The sequence below is a fragment of the Gavialis gangeticus genome, unplaced genomic scaffold, assembly GCF_001723915.1.
Source record: "Gavialis gangeticus isolate Ggan-Ray unplaced genomic scaffold, GavGan_comp1, whole genome shotgun sequence".
Lineage (NCBI taxonomy): Eukaryota > Metazoa > Chordata > Crocodylia > Gavialidae > Gavialis > Gavialis gangeticus.
This window is the reverse complement of record NW_017729022.1, coordinates 97670092-97687139: the sequence shown is the minus strand read 5'-3', so window position 1 is coordinate 97687139 and position 17048 is coordinate 97670092. Positions and strand designations below refer to the sequence as shown.

The 17048-nt window shown below is 43.7% G+C and overlaps 1 protein-coding gene across 2 annotated transcripts in view; it reads right to left on the bottom strand.

Moving 5' to 3' along the window:
• The window catches only part of LRMP (lymphoid restricted membrane protein), an 81470-nt gene that overhangs the window by 63997 nt on the left and 425 nt on the right, over positions 1 to 17048 (bottom strand). The window contains exons 1-10 of one of the 2 annotated variants that reach the window (XM_019515684.1): positions 16962 to 16999; positions 12616 to 13235; positions 11182 to 11292; positions 9440 to 9620; positions 9144 to 9220; positions 7528 to 7606; positions 6422 to 6580; positions 3717 to 3834; positions 2926 to 2976; positions 790 to 867 (exon numbers count right to left, since the gene is read on the bottom strand). In XM_019515684.1, coding sequence (XP_019371229.1) covers positions 790 to 867; positions 2926 to 2976; positions 3717 to 3834; positions 6422 to 6580; positions 7528 to 7606; positions 9144 to 9220; positions 9440 to 9620; positions 11182 to 11292; positions 12616 to 13192 — 1431 coding nt within the window. In that variant the 5' untranslated portion in view covers positions 13193 to 13235; positions 16962 to 16999. Of the gene's footprint in view, positions 1 to 789; positions 868 to 2925; positions 2977 to 3716; positions 3835 to 6421; positions 6581 to 7527; positions 7607 to 9143; positions 9221 to 9439; positions 9621 to 11181; positions 11293 to 12615; positions 13236 to 16961; positions 17000 to 17048 lie in introns of those variants that run through there. The other variant, XM_019515683.1, reaches the window with a different exon arrangement.

Sequence of the window (17048 nt, the reverse complement as noted above, 5' to 3'; positions counted from 1 at the left end):
CAAGTAGCCCTCCTCTGAACCCTCTTAAGATTATCCACATCCCTCTTGAAGTGCGGCACCCAAAACTGGACACAGTACTCCAGCTGCAGCCTGGCCAATGCCACAGAGGGGAAGCATTACCTCCCTAGACCTACTTGTGATGCACCTACTGATGCAAGAAAGTGTGGTTAGCCTTACTTATTACCCCATCACATTGGCAACTCATGTTTATTTTTGCATCAACCAAGACTCCGAGATCCCTTTCCACTGCTGTAGTACTCAGAATGATACTTCCCAGTCTGCAAGTGTATTGGAGATTCTCTCTCCCCAGGTGCAGCACCTTGAACTTATCCTTGTTAAATTGCATCCTATTCTGATCCGCTCACTTCCCCAATCTATCCAAGTCTGCCTGGCTTTAATCCCTGCCCTCCAGTGTGTTTACCGTACCCCATGCTCATTCTCTTCTCACAAATATTTGACTGGATGTGCAGTTCAAATAAGCTTTGGAAGGACTGGCCATTCCCACAGACTTATTGGTGGCCATGATTGAACATTTAGAAAAAAATAATGCAAGGATGTTAAGAATCTGGGGTGGGAGGAAGGGAAGCCACTGCTGTTTATACTAGTTAGAACAGCTGACAGAAGCATCTATACTTGTGAACTCATCAGATCTGTACTATAAACAGACAGGCTGGGGGGTGGGAAATAAAAACTGTATAGCTTCCGGACAGTCAGCTATTAGACCAGAGGAAACTGACTTTTTTTGAAGCCTACCAACAGTCATGAAGGTAAAAGTAAAGATACACTTACTTGGAGCTCAGATACTTTCTTGGCCAACTCCAGAATCTTTTTCTGAAGGCCATCAGCATCCAAAGCATTCTTAGTATTCTAATAAAAAAGCAGACTGTTATAACAACTAGCTCAGGAGAGTTACTATATTAGTGTGGAGGAGCTGAACAAAACCACAGGGAATAACATCTCCTCCTCTAAAGCCATAGCTTTTTGATTCACTCCTTTAAATAATTCCATATACATGCAAACCCTGCCTTGCTCCCTCCACCCCCAAATACACTTATGTCTTTTAAAAATAAAAAAAAAGTCGGCTACTATATACCCTACAATAGGGGAGAATTTACTTTTAGTGTTGCTATTTTATGTCTATATGCCCTTAGAGACCTTTCATTAGTAAAGGAAGCACACCATGAACTTGCCCCATTCAATGCTCTTAGGATTTCAGTACCTCTCCTCTTTGTCCTCTGGTCCCTCCCCACTCAGCAGCTCCCAAAACTGAAATGGTACAATCCAGAGAAGTTTCTAGGTTCTGAAACATTAGAGGAAAGCCTTCAACCCACAACATGAAAGCTATTCTTAGGAGGTATGAGAATGACTCATATCTAGAAGAACTGTGACATTTGGGAGGTTCTGTTGACCATCTGGAGAAATGCACAAGACAATTCACTAAGACACAGATTCTGAATCAGGGTATTGTGGTACCCTAGGGTGCCTTAGTATATGGGTAGCGCTATTTAGGCAGATCTACACATGCATTTGATCTGGGATCAGTTTACTCACAAGTAAACTACTTACAAGTAAAAACACCCAGACAGGCATCTACACATGCAGGGAAGCAGGAGCAGATTTGTTCCTAATGGCAGCAATCTGCTTCCATTTCCTAGGGTGCTGCTCCTGCCACCACTAGGAGGAGCTCTGGGCTAGCCCTGGGGTACTAGGTCAGGGAGGACCAGAGGCTGGGACATTACACCCTGCCCCCAGGGGCTACCTGCTGCCAGGGCGGGACAATGTTTGGACAGCCCCATGCCCCGATCTGTTGGCAGGGCAGGTAGAAGCTTGCTCACTGCTAGCTGTCCCACCAGCAGATTGGGGCATACAGCTGGGACCTGCCTCTGACCAGAATGGTTCCCATTCCCCATCCCACACACAGGGTGGAGGCTGAGGGGCCTGATCCCCACTCAGCTCCATAAAGGCACAGCTGGGTGGGGAACAAGCTCCCCAGCCTGTTTCCTGCCCAGTTCTGTGCTCACAGAGCTAAGCAGGGAACAGGCTCCCCAGTTCATGGCAGCAGGGAGCTCGCAGTGCTGGCTCCACTGTCACCAGGGTCTCCCAGCTCTGGCCCCATGACTGTGGAGCTGGTGTTGGGAGATAGGGGTCTGCCAGCCCCTGCTCCCCAATTGCAATTTTGGAACCGAGGGGCTTGGAGCCACTTGCTGCTGGAGCAGGGGGACAGTCCTTGCCTGGGCTCCACTGGCAGAGCCCCTCCCAGGAGTAGGCAGCTCCCAGGAGCAGGGAGCAAGTCTCCTGCCCTCTGGTGGACAGCTGACTGGGAACAGATTTGCTCCTGGTCAGGCACCTATACAAGTGCTACTGAACTGTTATTAATTGAAAGTAAATGTGCTATTTGTATTTTCAGGTAGCAAGTTTAGTTGCTATTAGCAAGGTTTACTACATAGAATGTATGTGCACATATAGATGCACATGCTTACTGCACAGTAAACTACACTACTGTGCAGTTAAGGATCTTGTGTAGACATGCCCTTTGATGTGTAAACATAATTCACAAAATAAATCCAGACATTGCAAATAGAAAGCTATAGTTTTAAAAACTTTCATCTATGAGTTCTTTGCAACAGGAGAATTGCTCTAGTATTTTTCCAGGGTCAAAAAACAAGTGAAAAATAAGAGCTAGTATTTTCCAGGGGGTGCCTCAAGTCTATCAAGTGATATCCTGAGCCTAAAAAGGTTAAGAACCACTGCACAAGTGTCAAAGCTACAAAACAACACTTTCCCGTTTCCACACAACTTTATTTTTGTTTGTGCACTATTTCTTACGGACCATCATTCCCAAAGTATTTTAACCCATTTTCTCCACCCCTCTCCTTTCATAAACAAAACCATTATTTTTTAAAATTTCTTTCATACACACTGTACCTCTTCTTGAAGATTAGAAATCTTGAGTATGAGAGATTGATTCTCTTTTTCCTGGTTAAGTCAAGAAAAACAAAAAAAGGTCAGTCTGTCATATTTTAGTGGGAGACTTCCTTAAAACATTTGAATTATTACTAGGGTACCATAGCTACTTTTACAAATTAATGCTCTGCCTTGATGAACTTGTAAGCTTTTTCTCAAATTAAGTCAAGGAGCCAAAAAAGATAGGCCCATAACTGTATATTAAATACTATATGAACTGTTGTAATAGAGCCTTGGGGATTTTTTTTTTTTAAATCAGAGAAAACCAGGATCTCTAGGATAGAGAAAGTTCAACCCTAAATCTCCCTTTTTTTTTTTTTTCTTTTTTTTTTTAAATATCTTGGCTTCACTGAAAATTTTCCAGTTTACATCAGCACAAACAAAAGAAGAGCATTTTGTGTAAAGTTACATAAGGAATTTGGAGCTTTTATGTTCTACTCCTGGTTATGCTGCTAGTACACAGCACCAGGTGTTAAGTCACAAAACCAACCCCTTTCAGCAACTTTTTAATTCAGACGGTCTAATGAGCAACAAGGCTCCAAAAACAGGAAGGAAAAAAACCTTAAACTTCAAGCATTGTACTCCAGATTCGGAGGTAGCAGAGAGGCAGTTAGTACAGGATAGGTTTCCTCTCAAAAGCCACATGACCTAGTGGCAATACGAAGAGAACATCACTCACTGATTTTATATGTTAGACAGTTCACCCCAGGCATTACAGCATGCTACTTTTACAGAATTCTAAGAGCACCTACAAGCTGCTTATTCTGGCTCAGAAGTTTGTGTCTCTTCTCTTCCAAGGAGTTCAGGTTACTTTTCATTTCTTCCAGTTCCTCCTTCAGTGAATTTGTTCTCATAACAGTCTGTTGGGCACTATAAGAAATAATCTAGCATAAGAGAGAGTAGAACAGCCACTGTATTGCCTTATATTCTTGCTTATCTACTTAAAGACATCTGCTAAATATGTATTAGCTGGGATTAAACCTGGACTTTTAGGCTAGTGCACCATCCTAGATTTTTTCCAGTCTTCACCAAGGCCAACCACTATTACCATATTTACTGAAATAGAAGGTGAGGTCCCCTCCTCATTCAGCATGGGGGGCCCTCTAGTATTAGAATCCAGTATGGGTCAGGCAAGCAGCTGCTGCAGCTCTGGCAGGACCAGGGTAGCAGGGAGAGTGTGCACAGGAGAGTGTGGAGAAGGGGGAACATGAAGGAAAGGGTAGCAGGGAGATTACAGGGAAAAGGACATGGGAATGCAGCTCAGGAGGCAGCATGGGGGCCAGGTGGGACAGGAAGCACAGCGAGGGGAGCACAGTACATGGGGGAATGCAGGTGAAGGGGTGCACAAAAGCAAGGGAAGTTTGGAGAAAGGGACATGTGGAACAATGGAAAGAGGAACAGACTGAGGGGAGTGCAGGGCAGGGGCATAGGGAAGGAAGGGGCGCACAGAGCATCAGGCAAGCTTCAGGAGGCTCTAGCCTCAACTCTAGCTGGGGCTGGAGGCTGAAGCTAGAGGTGCTGTGACTGCCTGGCACTCCATGGCCCCAGCAGAGACAAAGCAAGAGCAGATGCAAAGGTAAGGGGGTGGGGGACAGGTACCAGAAGGGGCATGGAACAGGTTGCCTGCCCCCTAGCTACTGCTTTCCTTGTGGTAGTGGTGGGAGGGACAAGTTTAAAAAAATCCTCTAATAACTAGATTCTAGACCTGGAAAATGAATATTCCACACTTATAATTTAATAATTGGGGGGTAGTCTTAAATTCAAATAAACGTGGTATTTCCAGTTAGCCAAGGAAAAAGTATTAATTCATTCTAGCCACACTTACTTCAGTTAGTTCATTGTAACTAGTACCAAATTTCAAGTTTGCATGCATAGACAATACTTTCCTAGCAACCACAGAAACTATCAAAGTCTTGCTTTTGCCTAAGGACCTAGGCCATTACATGTTCTACATTCAGGATGCACAAATATAATCTCACTAGCTCCTCTTCTCCTCCAGAGGAGGGCCACTTTTATGATTGAGGGCCTCTGTGGTCAGCCCTATGAGGAGAGGCTGAGGGACCTGAATCTCTTCAGTCTCTGCAAGAGGAGGCTGAGGGGCAGGGGATCTTGTGGCTGCCTACAACTTTATCAGGGCCCAGCAGCAGGGACTCGGGGAAAGTCTGTTCACCAGGGCCCCCCTCGGAGTCACCAGGAACAATGGCTACAAGCTGAGGGAGGATAGGTTTAGGTTAGATATTAGGAAGAACTACTTCACTGTAAGGGTGGCCAGAGCCTGGAATGGGCTTCCCAGAGAGGTGGTGCCTCTCACCTTCCCTGGAAATCTTCAAGAGGAGACTGGATAGGCACCTGGCTGGGGTCTTATAACCCCTCCTACCCCCAGTGCTCCTTCCTGCCTGTGGCAGGGGGTCGGACTTGATGATCTGTCTAGGTCCCTTCCGACTCACTGATTCTATGATTCTTGCAGCTAGCTCTGAACAGTAGGTCCTTGAGAACATTGCCAAAATCCTTTGTTGTACTCTGCACACCCTTCATGGGAGAGCAAAGCCTGACCGTATAGAATGTCTGCCTAGGTTTCCCCATAAAGCCCTGATGAAAGATTGGCTGCATAATGGCTGTGGCCTGTTGCTGTAGACCCAAAGATTATAGGGTATGCTGTATCAGAGGAAAGTCAAATGTGTTACAAGATACAGAGCTGTGCTTTTAATACTCATGAGCCTCTAGGACGCAGCAATACCATAGGGCAAGCAAGATGATCCAATATTTCTTCAGGTTTAAAAGCTATCATGTTCATAGTCAAGCTACTGGGCAATCAGAATAGATAACTGAACTCAAAAGGTCTTGGCTTGTGTTGTTAGCACATTTTAGAAGTATCTCACATCAAAGTTACACATTCACAAATTGATAGGCTAAAGTCAGTGACTGGAAATAATACAGAAGTCATAGTGGGCTTTTTTAAGCATCTCTTTTTAAAGACAGACTCTGCATTGTCCACCTCCCCACCAAGTCTTCAGTGAGGGGAGTCTAGATTAAGATTGAATAACATCATTTGTGGGAGATACAAGCACAGTTGGGACAATCACTAAGAATCTGAAGTGTGCGTGCACGCACATGTGCGGGCAGCCAAGTGTGTGCACCCTTAATTGTAAATAATTCAAAGTAGATGGCAGAATTTAAGAACTTCACACGGAAATTATAGCCAGTACTATTTCTAGTTAAAACGCACTTTCGGAAGAAAATAGTTGAATCAACTCCCCACCCATGAAAGGCTTTCTAATCCTTCCCAGTCAGTGCTTTATCACATCTAAACATCTGGGGAAGTTAAGTATGCCACTTCCTTTCAGTTTAGGATTTTAAATGTTTCTCATGTTTAGGCTCCCCCCCATACATGCACAGTCCAGTTGGTCACCATTAAACTTTAGCTATTGCTTCTCAATGAAGTTGTGATCAAATTTACCTTTTCACTTGATTATGCAGTTCCTCCAAGTCTCCCATTAGCCTGTTGTTAGCCTCCTCCATGCTTTCCAGAACCAGCTTTAATTTGCTGTTCTCTTCTTGAAGTTTTTTGTTGTTAAATTGAAGGTCTGCTACACAGGTAATCAAGTCAGAGGTCTCTCTGGATTCATTAAATAAAAACCCAATCAATCACATTTCTACCTTCTTCTTGGTATTTGTCTTCAAGCAAGTTAACCAGTGACTGCAAGCTCACCAGTGTGACACTGACCCTGCAATACTTTTTCCTGGAAGATTGCAGGCAAATCACGCCATTGCTATGCTACCAAAAATCTCTGGCTCATATGTCCTTATTATACACAGACTGCACTTATAGATACAAGTCATTCCATTAGTCTGAATGGGACCACTGACAAACATGTTTAAGTATTTGCAGATTAAGCTAGTCTCTCCTTTAATTAGCCAGTTTTCTTCCAACAACATCACTAGCAACTTGTATTTATTGAAATTTTTCCCCCACTCCCATTTAAACTTGCAATTAAAAAGAGAGTTATAACTCAGGGAAATGAAAAGGAAATTTCAAACAACAACAACAACAACAACAAATGTATGCTTGAACTATGACAGGAGATTCGATTGAAAAAGCATAATTTTGAATTTTTAGTTGAGACATCCTAAGCATCTGGGGTTCCCCTAGCAATGCAACCCAAATCAGAAGGACAATAGTAAGAGTTCACAATAAAAAAAAAAAAGAAGGGATAGAATTTCAGGTACTGATCACGTGTTTTGCACTAGTGTCAAATAACTTGAATTTAAGAACTGAAGTAGATTGATCACACTGTCAGTGATGGCAAATAAGAGGCAAAATAAGCAAAACACACACAAACCCACAGTCAAGTAAGTAGTATAAGAGAAATCCCAAAAGAAGTTACAATAAGGCACACGAAAGTGTTAAGAGATCACAAGAACCAGAAACAGTTTTTGCATGTTCAAGACTAGAGCAAGAAAGAAAAGGAATACACTTCTGACAGAATGATTCTGAGCTCAACAGATTGCAGGCTTATGAAAAAAACCCAGGGTGTTTACTTTGAAAACTGTGAGTGAACTTACAAGTCTCCTTTAGATGCATCTCCACCAAAGGCCTCTAAGCTTCCTGATGTAACGTTCAGCCTAACAGAAGCCTTTTTTGCTGAAAGAAATTTTATTCCAGTTATAGTTTAGAAAGAAGGGGGTGCCACTTCCTTTCTAAACTATCCTAGAATAGGACTCTTGGCCCATGTTACTTAAGTATGACATGATAATACAGTAAGCAAGCCAGTGTTTTTCTGCACAATGTGTAACCATCTTTGGGATACAAACAAGCCACAAAAATGTTATGCATTACGCACAGTACAACTTTGTGGCATGTTTGTATGATGCCTTAAACTGAAGGCATAGCAGCCAGTGCCCAGCTGAGTGTTAGGATCAGGCATGGGGTATCCCCAGGGACTCGGAGATAGCTGTTCCTTATGTAATCAGGCTGCAGGCAAAACCAATTCCAGGACCCTGTATCCCTGCCCAACCCTGGTGGCAGATGGGGAACACCACAAGCGCAACATCAGGGAGCATCTATCTCCCCAATCTGAGGCTCACTGCACCTTAGACAGCAGGTATACAGCTGGGCTGCATACACATTTAAGGGTCTTGATGTGTGTCAGTACCCTGGGATTAGGGAACCTGTCCCTGGTCTGAGGTTCCCCATGCACCAGGGATGGCAGAAAGTCACATGTGCAGCCCAATTGCAGATGTGATCTTCAGGTCTTGTCAGGATGGATCCCTGGGATCAAGGAGAGGCTCCTTCATCTTAGAGTCCCAGGGACCTTTAAAAGCTGTGAGTACAGCTGAGTTGCACATGTGGTTTTCTAACACCCCTGGCTCATGGACACCCTGGGATCAAGGAGGCTCTCCCAAGCAGGGTTCAAATTATGGGGGAGCTTGTGGGGGGGGGGGCTTAGCCCCCCCCATAAGAGACAAGAGCCCCCATATAAGATTTGAAAACCATAACCTGGGGGTCTCCAGTTTCATTCTGACATCATGATGGGCAGCCTGATTTTTTTTTGCAGACCCCTCTCCTCCTCTGCCTCTCCCAAAAAGAGAGAAAGTATAAATTTGAACCCTGATCCCCAGTCCTGGCAATTACTCTATTGTGGCTTCATCTGGGCTGCATGCAGTTTTTACACATTGCAGTCCATGGGGACACTGGGACTGGGAAGCAGCAGCCTGATCTTGGGAATCCCAGGTGTGTAAAATCTCAGCAGGTACAGGGTTTAATGTCCGCAGTGGCACAAGTCCTTCAGCTGCCCCTGCTGGAAGCCTCTGATCTGCTGTATCCAGCAACCCAGCCAGAGCTGCCAAGCATGGAGTTTTGGCAATCTGCTGATTATCCATATAGTGGGGGCCGCACCGGGGCCAAAATTTCAGACCCTGGTTCAGTCCCCAACTGGGCTGCTTGTTGGGCAGCTGCTTGGTGGGCACCCAGCTTCCAGCTTGCTGGAGCAAGGTGATCCTGGTATCATAATCTCAGACACCTCCTGCACTGGCAGAGAGGATGTGCTATTTTCCAATCACACCCTGTCATGCACGTCTGGCACAGCAGGAGGCACGACAGCTGGTACTGCAGATCAGACCTCATCACACCTTTAAATGAGTATGTCAGCCATCCAAGAATAAAATTGTGTAATCTGTACCTGCTGGAATGATTTCATGCAATTTCAAGTCAGAGTCTTCCATACTTAGAGTTAGTTCCTTGGTGGCATCACCTTCCCTGAAACAAAACAAGCACTTCAATTACTCAAAACCTATTTACACCTGCCCTGCCCACTTACACAGCTTAGGTTTAACACATTTTTTCTTGTAGACTCATTGACTAATTTGTGACTACAGCGTGGCTTTGTTTTAGGATTCTCTGACATGCAGTTACCATGATTTTCATTGTCTCGTCTCTATAGGTACTTTATGGTATTAGAGGATAAGACCAACTTACCATTTTCTTCTGCAGTCTTCAATCCACTCTTTCATGGTTGCATGAAATGTTTCCAAGTCCATTGAAATATCCCTTTTATCAGGATCAAGCATATTACATAACTCTTCAAGACCACTGTCATCTGACCCCCGGCTAGTTGTATGCCTCATATAATCAACTATTGTGGAAACTGTTACTTTTCCTAGAAGATGTAGACAGATTATACACCATATTTAAAAAAGACTTATCACCTAGGCAAAGCTAATAAGGCCACTGCCAATACATTCTCAAGAGGCTTGCTATTCTAGGGATGCTACAGTACAGATGTCATCTTGAGAAGCGATAGACCAGCTACAGACAATAGACATCCCAGCATGACATGGAGAAGCAGGCACTAGGCCTGTGCCAAAGTAGCTGGTATTTGCTTTGTATTTGGCAGACAGTCATTTGAGTTGCGATTCAAATCACTGTCCCGAATCTATTTGGCCGCATCTCCAAATCACAGGCCTCATCCCCTGCCTACTCTCCCAGCTCTGTCAATGGCTGCCCTGCCTGGTCCCAGCATCCCAGCTCTTTAAAAAAAAAGCCCCACACCCACCAGCCCCCCACTGCACAGAGGGGCTCTGCCATGGTCTGTTTTTTAAAGGAATGCTGGGGCCAGGCAGGGCAGCCATTGATGGGGCTAGGAGAGCAGGCAGGGGATGGGGCCTGGCAGGGGTCGCCTCCTCCAGCCCCAACCCCTTCTGCCCCCTACTTACCATCGCAGAGTCCCTGTGGCGGGGAGTGGGGACTGCCTGAATCTCCAAATCAATTCAGACCTTTTTATTGGTCTCCCAGTTTGCTTTAGATTTGGAGATTTGGCCACCAAATTGGGCTGAATCTGCTTCAAATTGAAAGAAAAAAATCGGCACCACCACTTCGCACAGTCCTAGTAGAGACCATGCAAAAATTTTGGCTTAAGACCCAGGGATATTCCTGGGGTGGATTCCTGGCCACAATTAAATCAAACAATTTAATCTTTTCTGTTTCATTTTTATGATTTCACACCAACATGACATGTCTGCCTCTTAACATGGAAATCTACCTTCCTGCCCCCACTCCCCTACACACACCTTAGATGAAACTCAGAATCCTGATGTTAAGCAATTATAACTGAAATGGGGAGCAATTTTTTTTTAATGGAAGATGCTTAATAACTAAGTCTTAAATTTTACAAGAAAAAGTCAAAATTAAGTTTCTTGCAACATTTCAAAGAGATGCATGGAAAGACCCATCCACTAGGAGATTGGCATTTTTCTCCCTTTTTCTGAAAATAAGTTTCAGGACAGATGTTTTCCAACAAGCCTGTTTATCAAAATAATTTTTGTTAGCTAAAAATAATATAATCAACTTCAAGTAGATGACTAATATCCAACTCTACAAAACCAGGACTTTAAAGAATCATGTTCCTTCCCTAACACAGCTATAACACCTTTCAGAGACTCACACTCCGTTTCACAAATATTTAGTCATGGGCATGTAAGTGCCCTAGTCTTTTAGATGAGAAACAGAAGCACAAAGCATATTGGGGACGTTCAGTTTCCCACACAAAGTTATCTGTAGTTCAGCTACAAGCATCTCATCCCCAAGATTTCAGGTTACAGTTTAGATAACAACTTTCTGCATCTTTTGCTGTGCATGTATGCACCTTTAGCAGCCATAATCAAATGCAAATCTTGACATTTTACTGAGCAGGAAAGACCACAAAGCCAGTAGTAGCATACCTTTACGTTCTGTGTCACAGGCATAGAAGATAGTAGTCAGCAAGTCTTCTTCACAGATCAAGCTCACATTATAAGTATCATCAGCTTTATTTTCTAGTGATGACCTCCATCCTACGGAGGAGAGACTTAGAGTCTGCCCACATTTTTATTTCATTTCTTTCTAAAAGTTACTGTGATCAACATTCAGGAACTTTTTTTTTTTTTTTAAATAGCATAAACTTATCATAGAAAATTAGGGGTGGAAGGGACATTGGGAGGTCAACTAGTTAACCCCCCCTACTCAAGGCAGGACCAGCCCCAACTAGACCATCCCAGCCAAAGTTTGTCTAGCCAGGGTTTGGAATCCTCCAAGGATGGAGCTTCCACCACCTCCCTGGGTAACTTACTCCAGTGTCTTACTACCCTCCTAGTGAGAAAATTCTTCCTAATATCCAACTTAAACTTCCCTTGCTGCAACTTGAGACCATTGCTCCTTGTTCTGTCATCTGCCACCACTGAGAACAGTACTCCACATGTGGCCTCACCAGTGCTGAATAGAAGGGAATAATCACTTTCCTTGATTTGCTGGCAACATTACTACCAATACAGCCCAGTATGCTGTTAGCCTTCTTGGCAACAGGGGCACACTGCTAGCTCATATTCAGCTTTATTGTCCACTGTAACCTCCAGGTCCTTTCCCGCTGAGTTGCTGCCCAACTAGTCAGCCCCCCACCTATACTGGTGTATGGGATTGTTCTGTCCCAAGTGCAGGACTGTAGTTGTCCTTATTGAACCTCATGAGATTCTTTTTGGCCCAATCCTCCAATTTGTCTAAATCACTCTGAATCCTAGCCCTACCAGCATATCTACTACTTTCCCCTCTTACATAGTATGTTCAGAGATTTTTTTAGGTTAAAACTAAGGCTTTGACCTTGTAACTTACAATTTGCACATAAATCTTCCAAAATCAGGGTCTTTCCCTGTATTGTAACTCACAAGTCTGGAAGTGAATACACTTGAGGTGGAAAGTAGTATGTTTGAGCAAGTTGTATGGATGAAAGGACTCCGCACTCTTCTTTTATGAAGAGGGGAAAGGGTTGCAGAACAGAGTTGGGCAAATATCTGATAGTTTTGGTCCACTGGAGAATGTGGAGAAAAAGTTATTGGAGCCAAAGCAATATTGTTTGGGTTTTTCTTTACTTCTTTTTTTTTTAAATTAGAAGTTTCATTAATAAAAATGAAATGTTACATAAGGAGAAAAGCATTGTTCTGAAAAACATTATTTTTTGACCAAAACAGTTTGAGATTATATGAATTTTTGGTGAAGGTTTGCCTTGGTTCAGATGAACCTACAGCAAGGTAAATGCTTCTGCAAGGATGTGTGTAAAAATGTGCGTCAACTAAAAAGTAGGAAATCTAGATAGTTTGTTGCAGGTATTTGTGGGTTGTTTTTACCTCTTTCATCCAAGGAAAATTTCTTTGAAAAAGGAGACAGGAATACAAAATCTCTTGTCTTTTGATTAGTTGTTAAGAAATGCAAGTTAGGACTTGACGTCAGGTGATTAATTTCATGAGTTAGGTCTTTATATTCGGAGTTGGAGGCTGCAGATGACCGACTGCCAGGATTGTCCTCTCTAGCTGGGAGAATAAGTGGAGAACAGCTCTCACTATGGCAGATTAGTCTCCGTGGCTTGCCGCTGCACTCTTTACTTTTAATGAGGGAATAGGCTGCTTTCCCAGCATAGAAGTCAGAGACATCTCTAAAACTAGGGGATATGGCCTGTAAGTATGGAGAGAAAATATTATTCTTATTAGGACTTCTGGAACATGGCATACCATCATAACTTTTAAAAGTCCTTTTTTTCAATAGCTCTTCTAGATTTTTCCTGGCATTATTCTGTGGGCTATCAAAGTTCCTGGACTGAAATTTGGGAATCTGTAGAGCAGGATTTGAGAACTGGTCCATCATCTGGATAGTCTTGATCTTTCGGCAAATACTGTCCACTGGATTATGACGTTTTGTCTGTGCCATTTTCAGACCGTGTTGGTGAATGAATATCCCTCTTGAACAGTCACTGAAAGAAAAGGGCCAAGACAGAGATTAAATACTGATTTAAGCACATAGTTTGCAGCAGTCTAAGAGACAGTATACAAAACTTGTTATGGTAGCACTCCGAAAATTCTTGGATAACATCAGCATGGTTCTGCAAGTCTGCAGCCACTATGTTTAAATTATTAGAGAGAGTCGATTTAAAAAAAACAAAACAAAACAAAAAAAACCCCACCACTTCTGAAAATTTACTACTTTAAGTTAAAATTAAAGCTTGATTACAGTTGATTGAAGAAAACTTTTCAGTTGATTAAAATAAAATATCTAAGCATGCCGCCCTTGTTTGATTATTGGAGGATCATCTTAAATTCATTCCCATTACCAATGCAGTGGGAAAAGCAGTGGTAGGGGCCCTTGGTAGGCAGTAGGGATCTGGCAGTAGGGCAGGTTGGGGGTGGAGGGGGCAGGTAGTATGAAGGCAGTAGAAGGAGACAACTTACACGCTGCCACCTGCCCCCCAACCTACTCTCCCTTGTGCCTGCCCTCCTCCCACTCTCTCCCCAGCCTGGGCCCCCACTGCCCTTCCTCCCACAGTTTGCTCCTGCCACCACAGACCATTGCTCTGGCAGGCTTCACTCCTGTTCCAGCTTGTGGCACAGAGCACAACCCCAGCCTGGCCCTGTAGCAGCAGCACAAGAAGCAAGGGGAAGGGGGAGGGAGAGGCGTACTTGCAATGGGGGCACAGAATTGTCTTGGGGTGGGGGGGGCAAGTTGGAGGAAGGATGGGGCATACTGGGGGAAAGACTGCAGCTGCAGCCTGGGGTCAGGGTCACAGCTCATTTGACCCACTCTCTCGTATTTGATTCCAAGACAAGGGGCTCCCCCCTCCTGCCATGTTAAGTGGGGGGAGAGGGGGATGGGAAGAAATCTCATTTTGGAATTAAGTTATCACTTTACGTTTATTTAAAATGTGCATGTTTTCAGATGTCATCTTCAGAGAATAACCTTTTCCCACTTTAAGAAATTATTAGCTCTGATTTTCTTGTCATTCCTAATCTAATCAAACCAAAGGGGCTTGGCCTTAGCAGAGGGTAAGAGAAACTCCAATTTAGGCATCAGACTGGACTTCCTTACTTTAAGTACTATAGCTCTACCCCCCCACCCCCGTTTGCTGAAACTAAGCTGTCCTAATCCCTCAAACTTCTATTTGTAAGGGGAAAATGTCTCTACTGCTATCTATGATCTAGCCCTTTCCCTGCTCCCACATGCACTCTTAAAAGAGACCCCCATCAATTACACATGTAGAAATACTGGCATGGACAAAACATCAGCCACCAGTAGCATCTGGCTACTTGGTTCAGATCTGAACTGAGCACGTTAGACAACATATGCCAGTAGCTTCCAAGGTGTTGTTAACTGGAACTATAAGGCTTCCAGCAAGTTTAAAATAAAGCTTATAACATCCCCTAAAGTTCCTATAGTATTGAAACTCCATAACATGAGGGTATACCCATGTAGCACATAGCACAGTGTGGAACTAAACACTGCCCCACCCAGGGGCACACTGTAAAACGTAACATTTTCAGAAATTCCCCAAGAACTGTTTACAAAGGTATTTTGGTATTTCATATTACAAATAGATGCTTTGAAAATTCCACTAGCACCTTGAACGCCCGTATAAAAATTACTCTTGTTGGTAGGGGTGCACCAATTTAGATTTTGGGGGCTGATACTGATAGCTAAGTTTTAAGGAGGCACATCGACCAATACTGATCCAATTTCTGATATGCAGCCCAGCAGCTTGAAGAGCTGTACCCAACTGTTAAGTCTATTGTGGTGGAAGGGGAAGGGGGGGGGGCAGATCAAAGGCCCCTGCAATGAGGAAGGGCTGGGGCATGTGCTGCCCAGCTGGGGTGAGGTGGGCATGGGATGAAGCCATGACTTGTCCAGGGGGGTGCGGGAGCTGCTCCCACCACTGCAGTCACCCCAGGAGGGCATGGGGGTGGGGGATCTGTGCAGAGCAAGGCAGGCTGCAGCTGTGGGCTGTGGTTGCACCAGGCTCTTCCCAGAAGGGGCTGGGCCAGGCTGTGCTTGGGGCAAGCAGCAGTGGTGCTGGGAGGGGGCTACAGCCACCCCAACATTTGCCATAGCCCACCCAACTCCCCAACCACTGGGAAGAGCCTGGTACAGCCCCAGCCCCAGCTTGCAGCAGCAGCCCACCCTGCCCATGTCCTGCACAGATCCAGGGGCACACACACCTGCCCATACCTTCCCAGGGTGTGTGCAGCAGCAGCAGCAGCAGCAGCAGCAGCAGGAGCCACCCCCTGCCCCACTTCCCTGTACTCCCTGGATGAGCCATGGCTCATCCTGCTCTGGCTGGGCAGTGCCTGCCACAGCCCCACTCCCTCCCTCACCACAGGCGCCTTAATCTGCCCCACCATGCCCCTTCCACCACAACAGACTTACCAGATTGCATGCACCTTGCCAAGCTGCCAGGCTATGCTCCTTGCTGCCTACCTGTTGCACTGCAGCTGCACGGGCATTTAATTGGTCAAAATATTGGCCACATCAGCCTGATTTCTGATACAGTCAGTTTTCTTTATATAGGTGCAGATCCAATATCAGACCAGTGTATCAGTGCACCTCTACTTGTTGGTTATGTTTGAGACAAATGTATTTTTGTGTAGGTAGTAATGAGACTAAGTTGGGCAACTTTTTCCTCAAAATATTAAAATAATCCCACAAACACACAACCCAACCCAGATTCATATTAACAGCATTTCTTCCACAAGACTAGCAATAATAAGCTTTCTTATCCAAGGTAAGATTTTAAACTTAAAAAAAAAAAAAACAAAAAAACACACAACTCCTTAATTTAAGATAGAGTTGGACTAGTTCACAAAACTTATGGCACACAATTGTCTGCACTGACAGATGACCGAGATCTCTTCTACACCTATGCTAAACACCATAATGCATCTACAAAAATTTGGAGTTTACTAAAATTAAAATCTTGTTATTAAGAAACTACCTGGTAAATAAGGAGGGGGGAGGGAGGTGAAGGGAATGGGGAATAAAAGGTCACCAAAATATTTTCCCCCTATTTATGTAGAGCTATTATTTTCCAAAAATGATCTGAGCATAGTTTGTACTGATCACTGTAAACTGTTTCAGATCATATCCACCAAAATAATCCTTTAACATTAAAAGCAACCCCACGTTTTAAGCACCTAATGCTTCAGAACACAGGGATAAAACAGGGTTGGGACACCAGACTGGTAAGACCTCAAAGAGTCATTTTCCAGAATTATAGTTAACCTATTATATCAGAGTTCACACGTTCCCATTAACAGAACATTTTAAAGGAAAGAGGCCACTTTGAAGACAAGGAAAACAAAAAAAAATCAGCATTAGATACTGTATTAAAAACTATTTATTTGATAACTCAGAACTATAAACATTCCTCTTATTAAAGTAAGACTTTAGATTCTAAAAACAAATGTCTACCTCTTTATCAGATGCACTTATCCGGTGTTGCAGAGTACTGAGAATTGCAGATTTTTTCCCTCCCTAAAAGATAAGCTTTAATTCATTATGGTTATAGTTAAAATCACATATCAAGAACACTGAATTTTCGAGCACATGTACATCAAACCAAAACAAAAGGAATAGACACTTCCAACTTTGACAAATTTTTCCAAGTCTTCCTTCACAAGAGTCCTGAAGAAACTTTTCAAGATCTCATACTTACAGCTGTATGTAACTAAAAAAAAAAAAAAAAAGACATCCCTCGTTTACCCTTTTAAAACGAACAAATACCAAAAGACTCCATTTTACT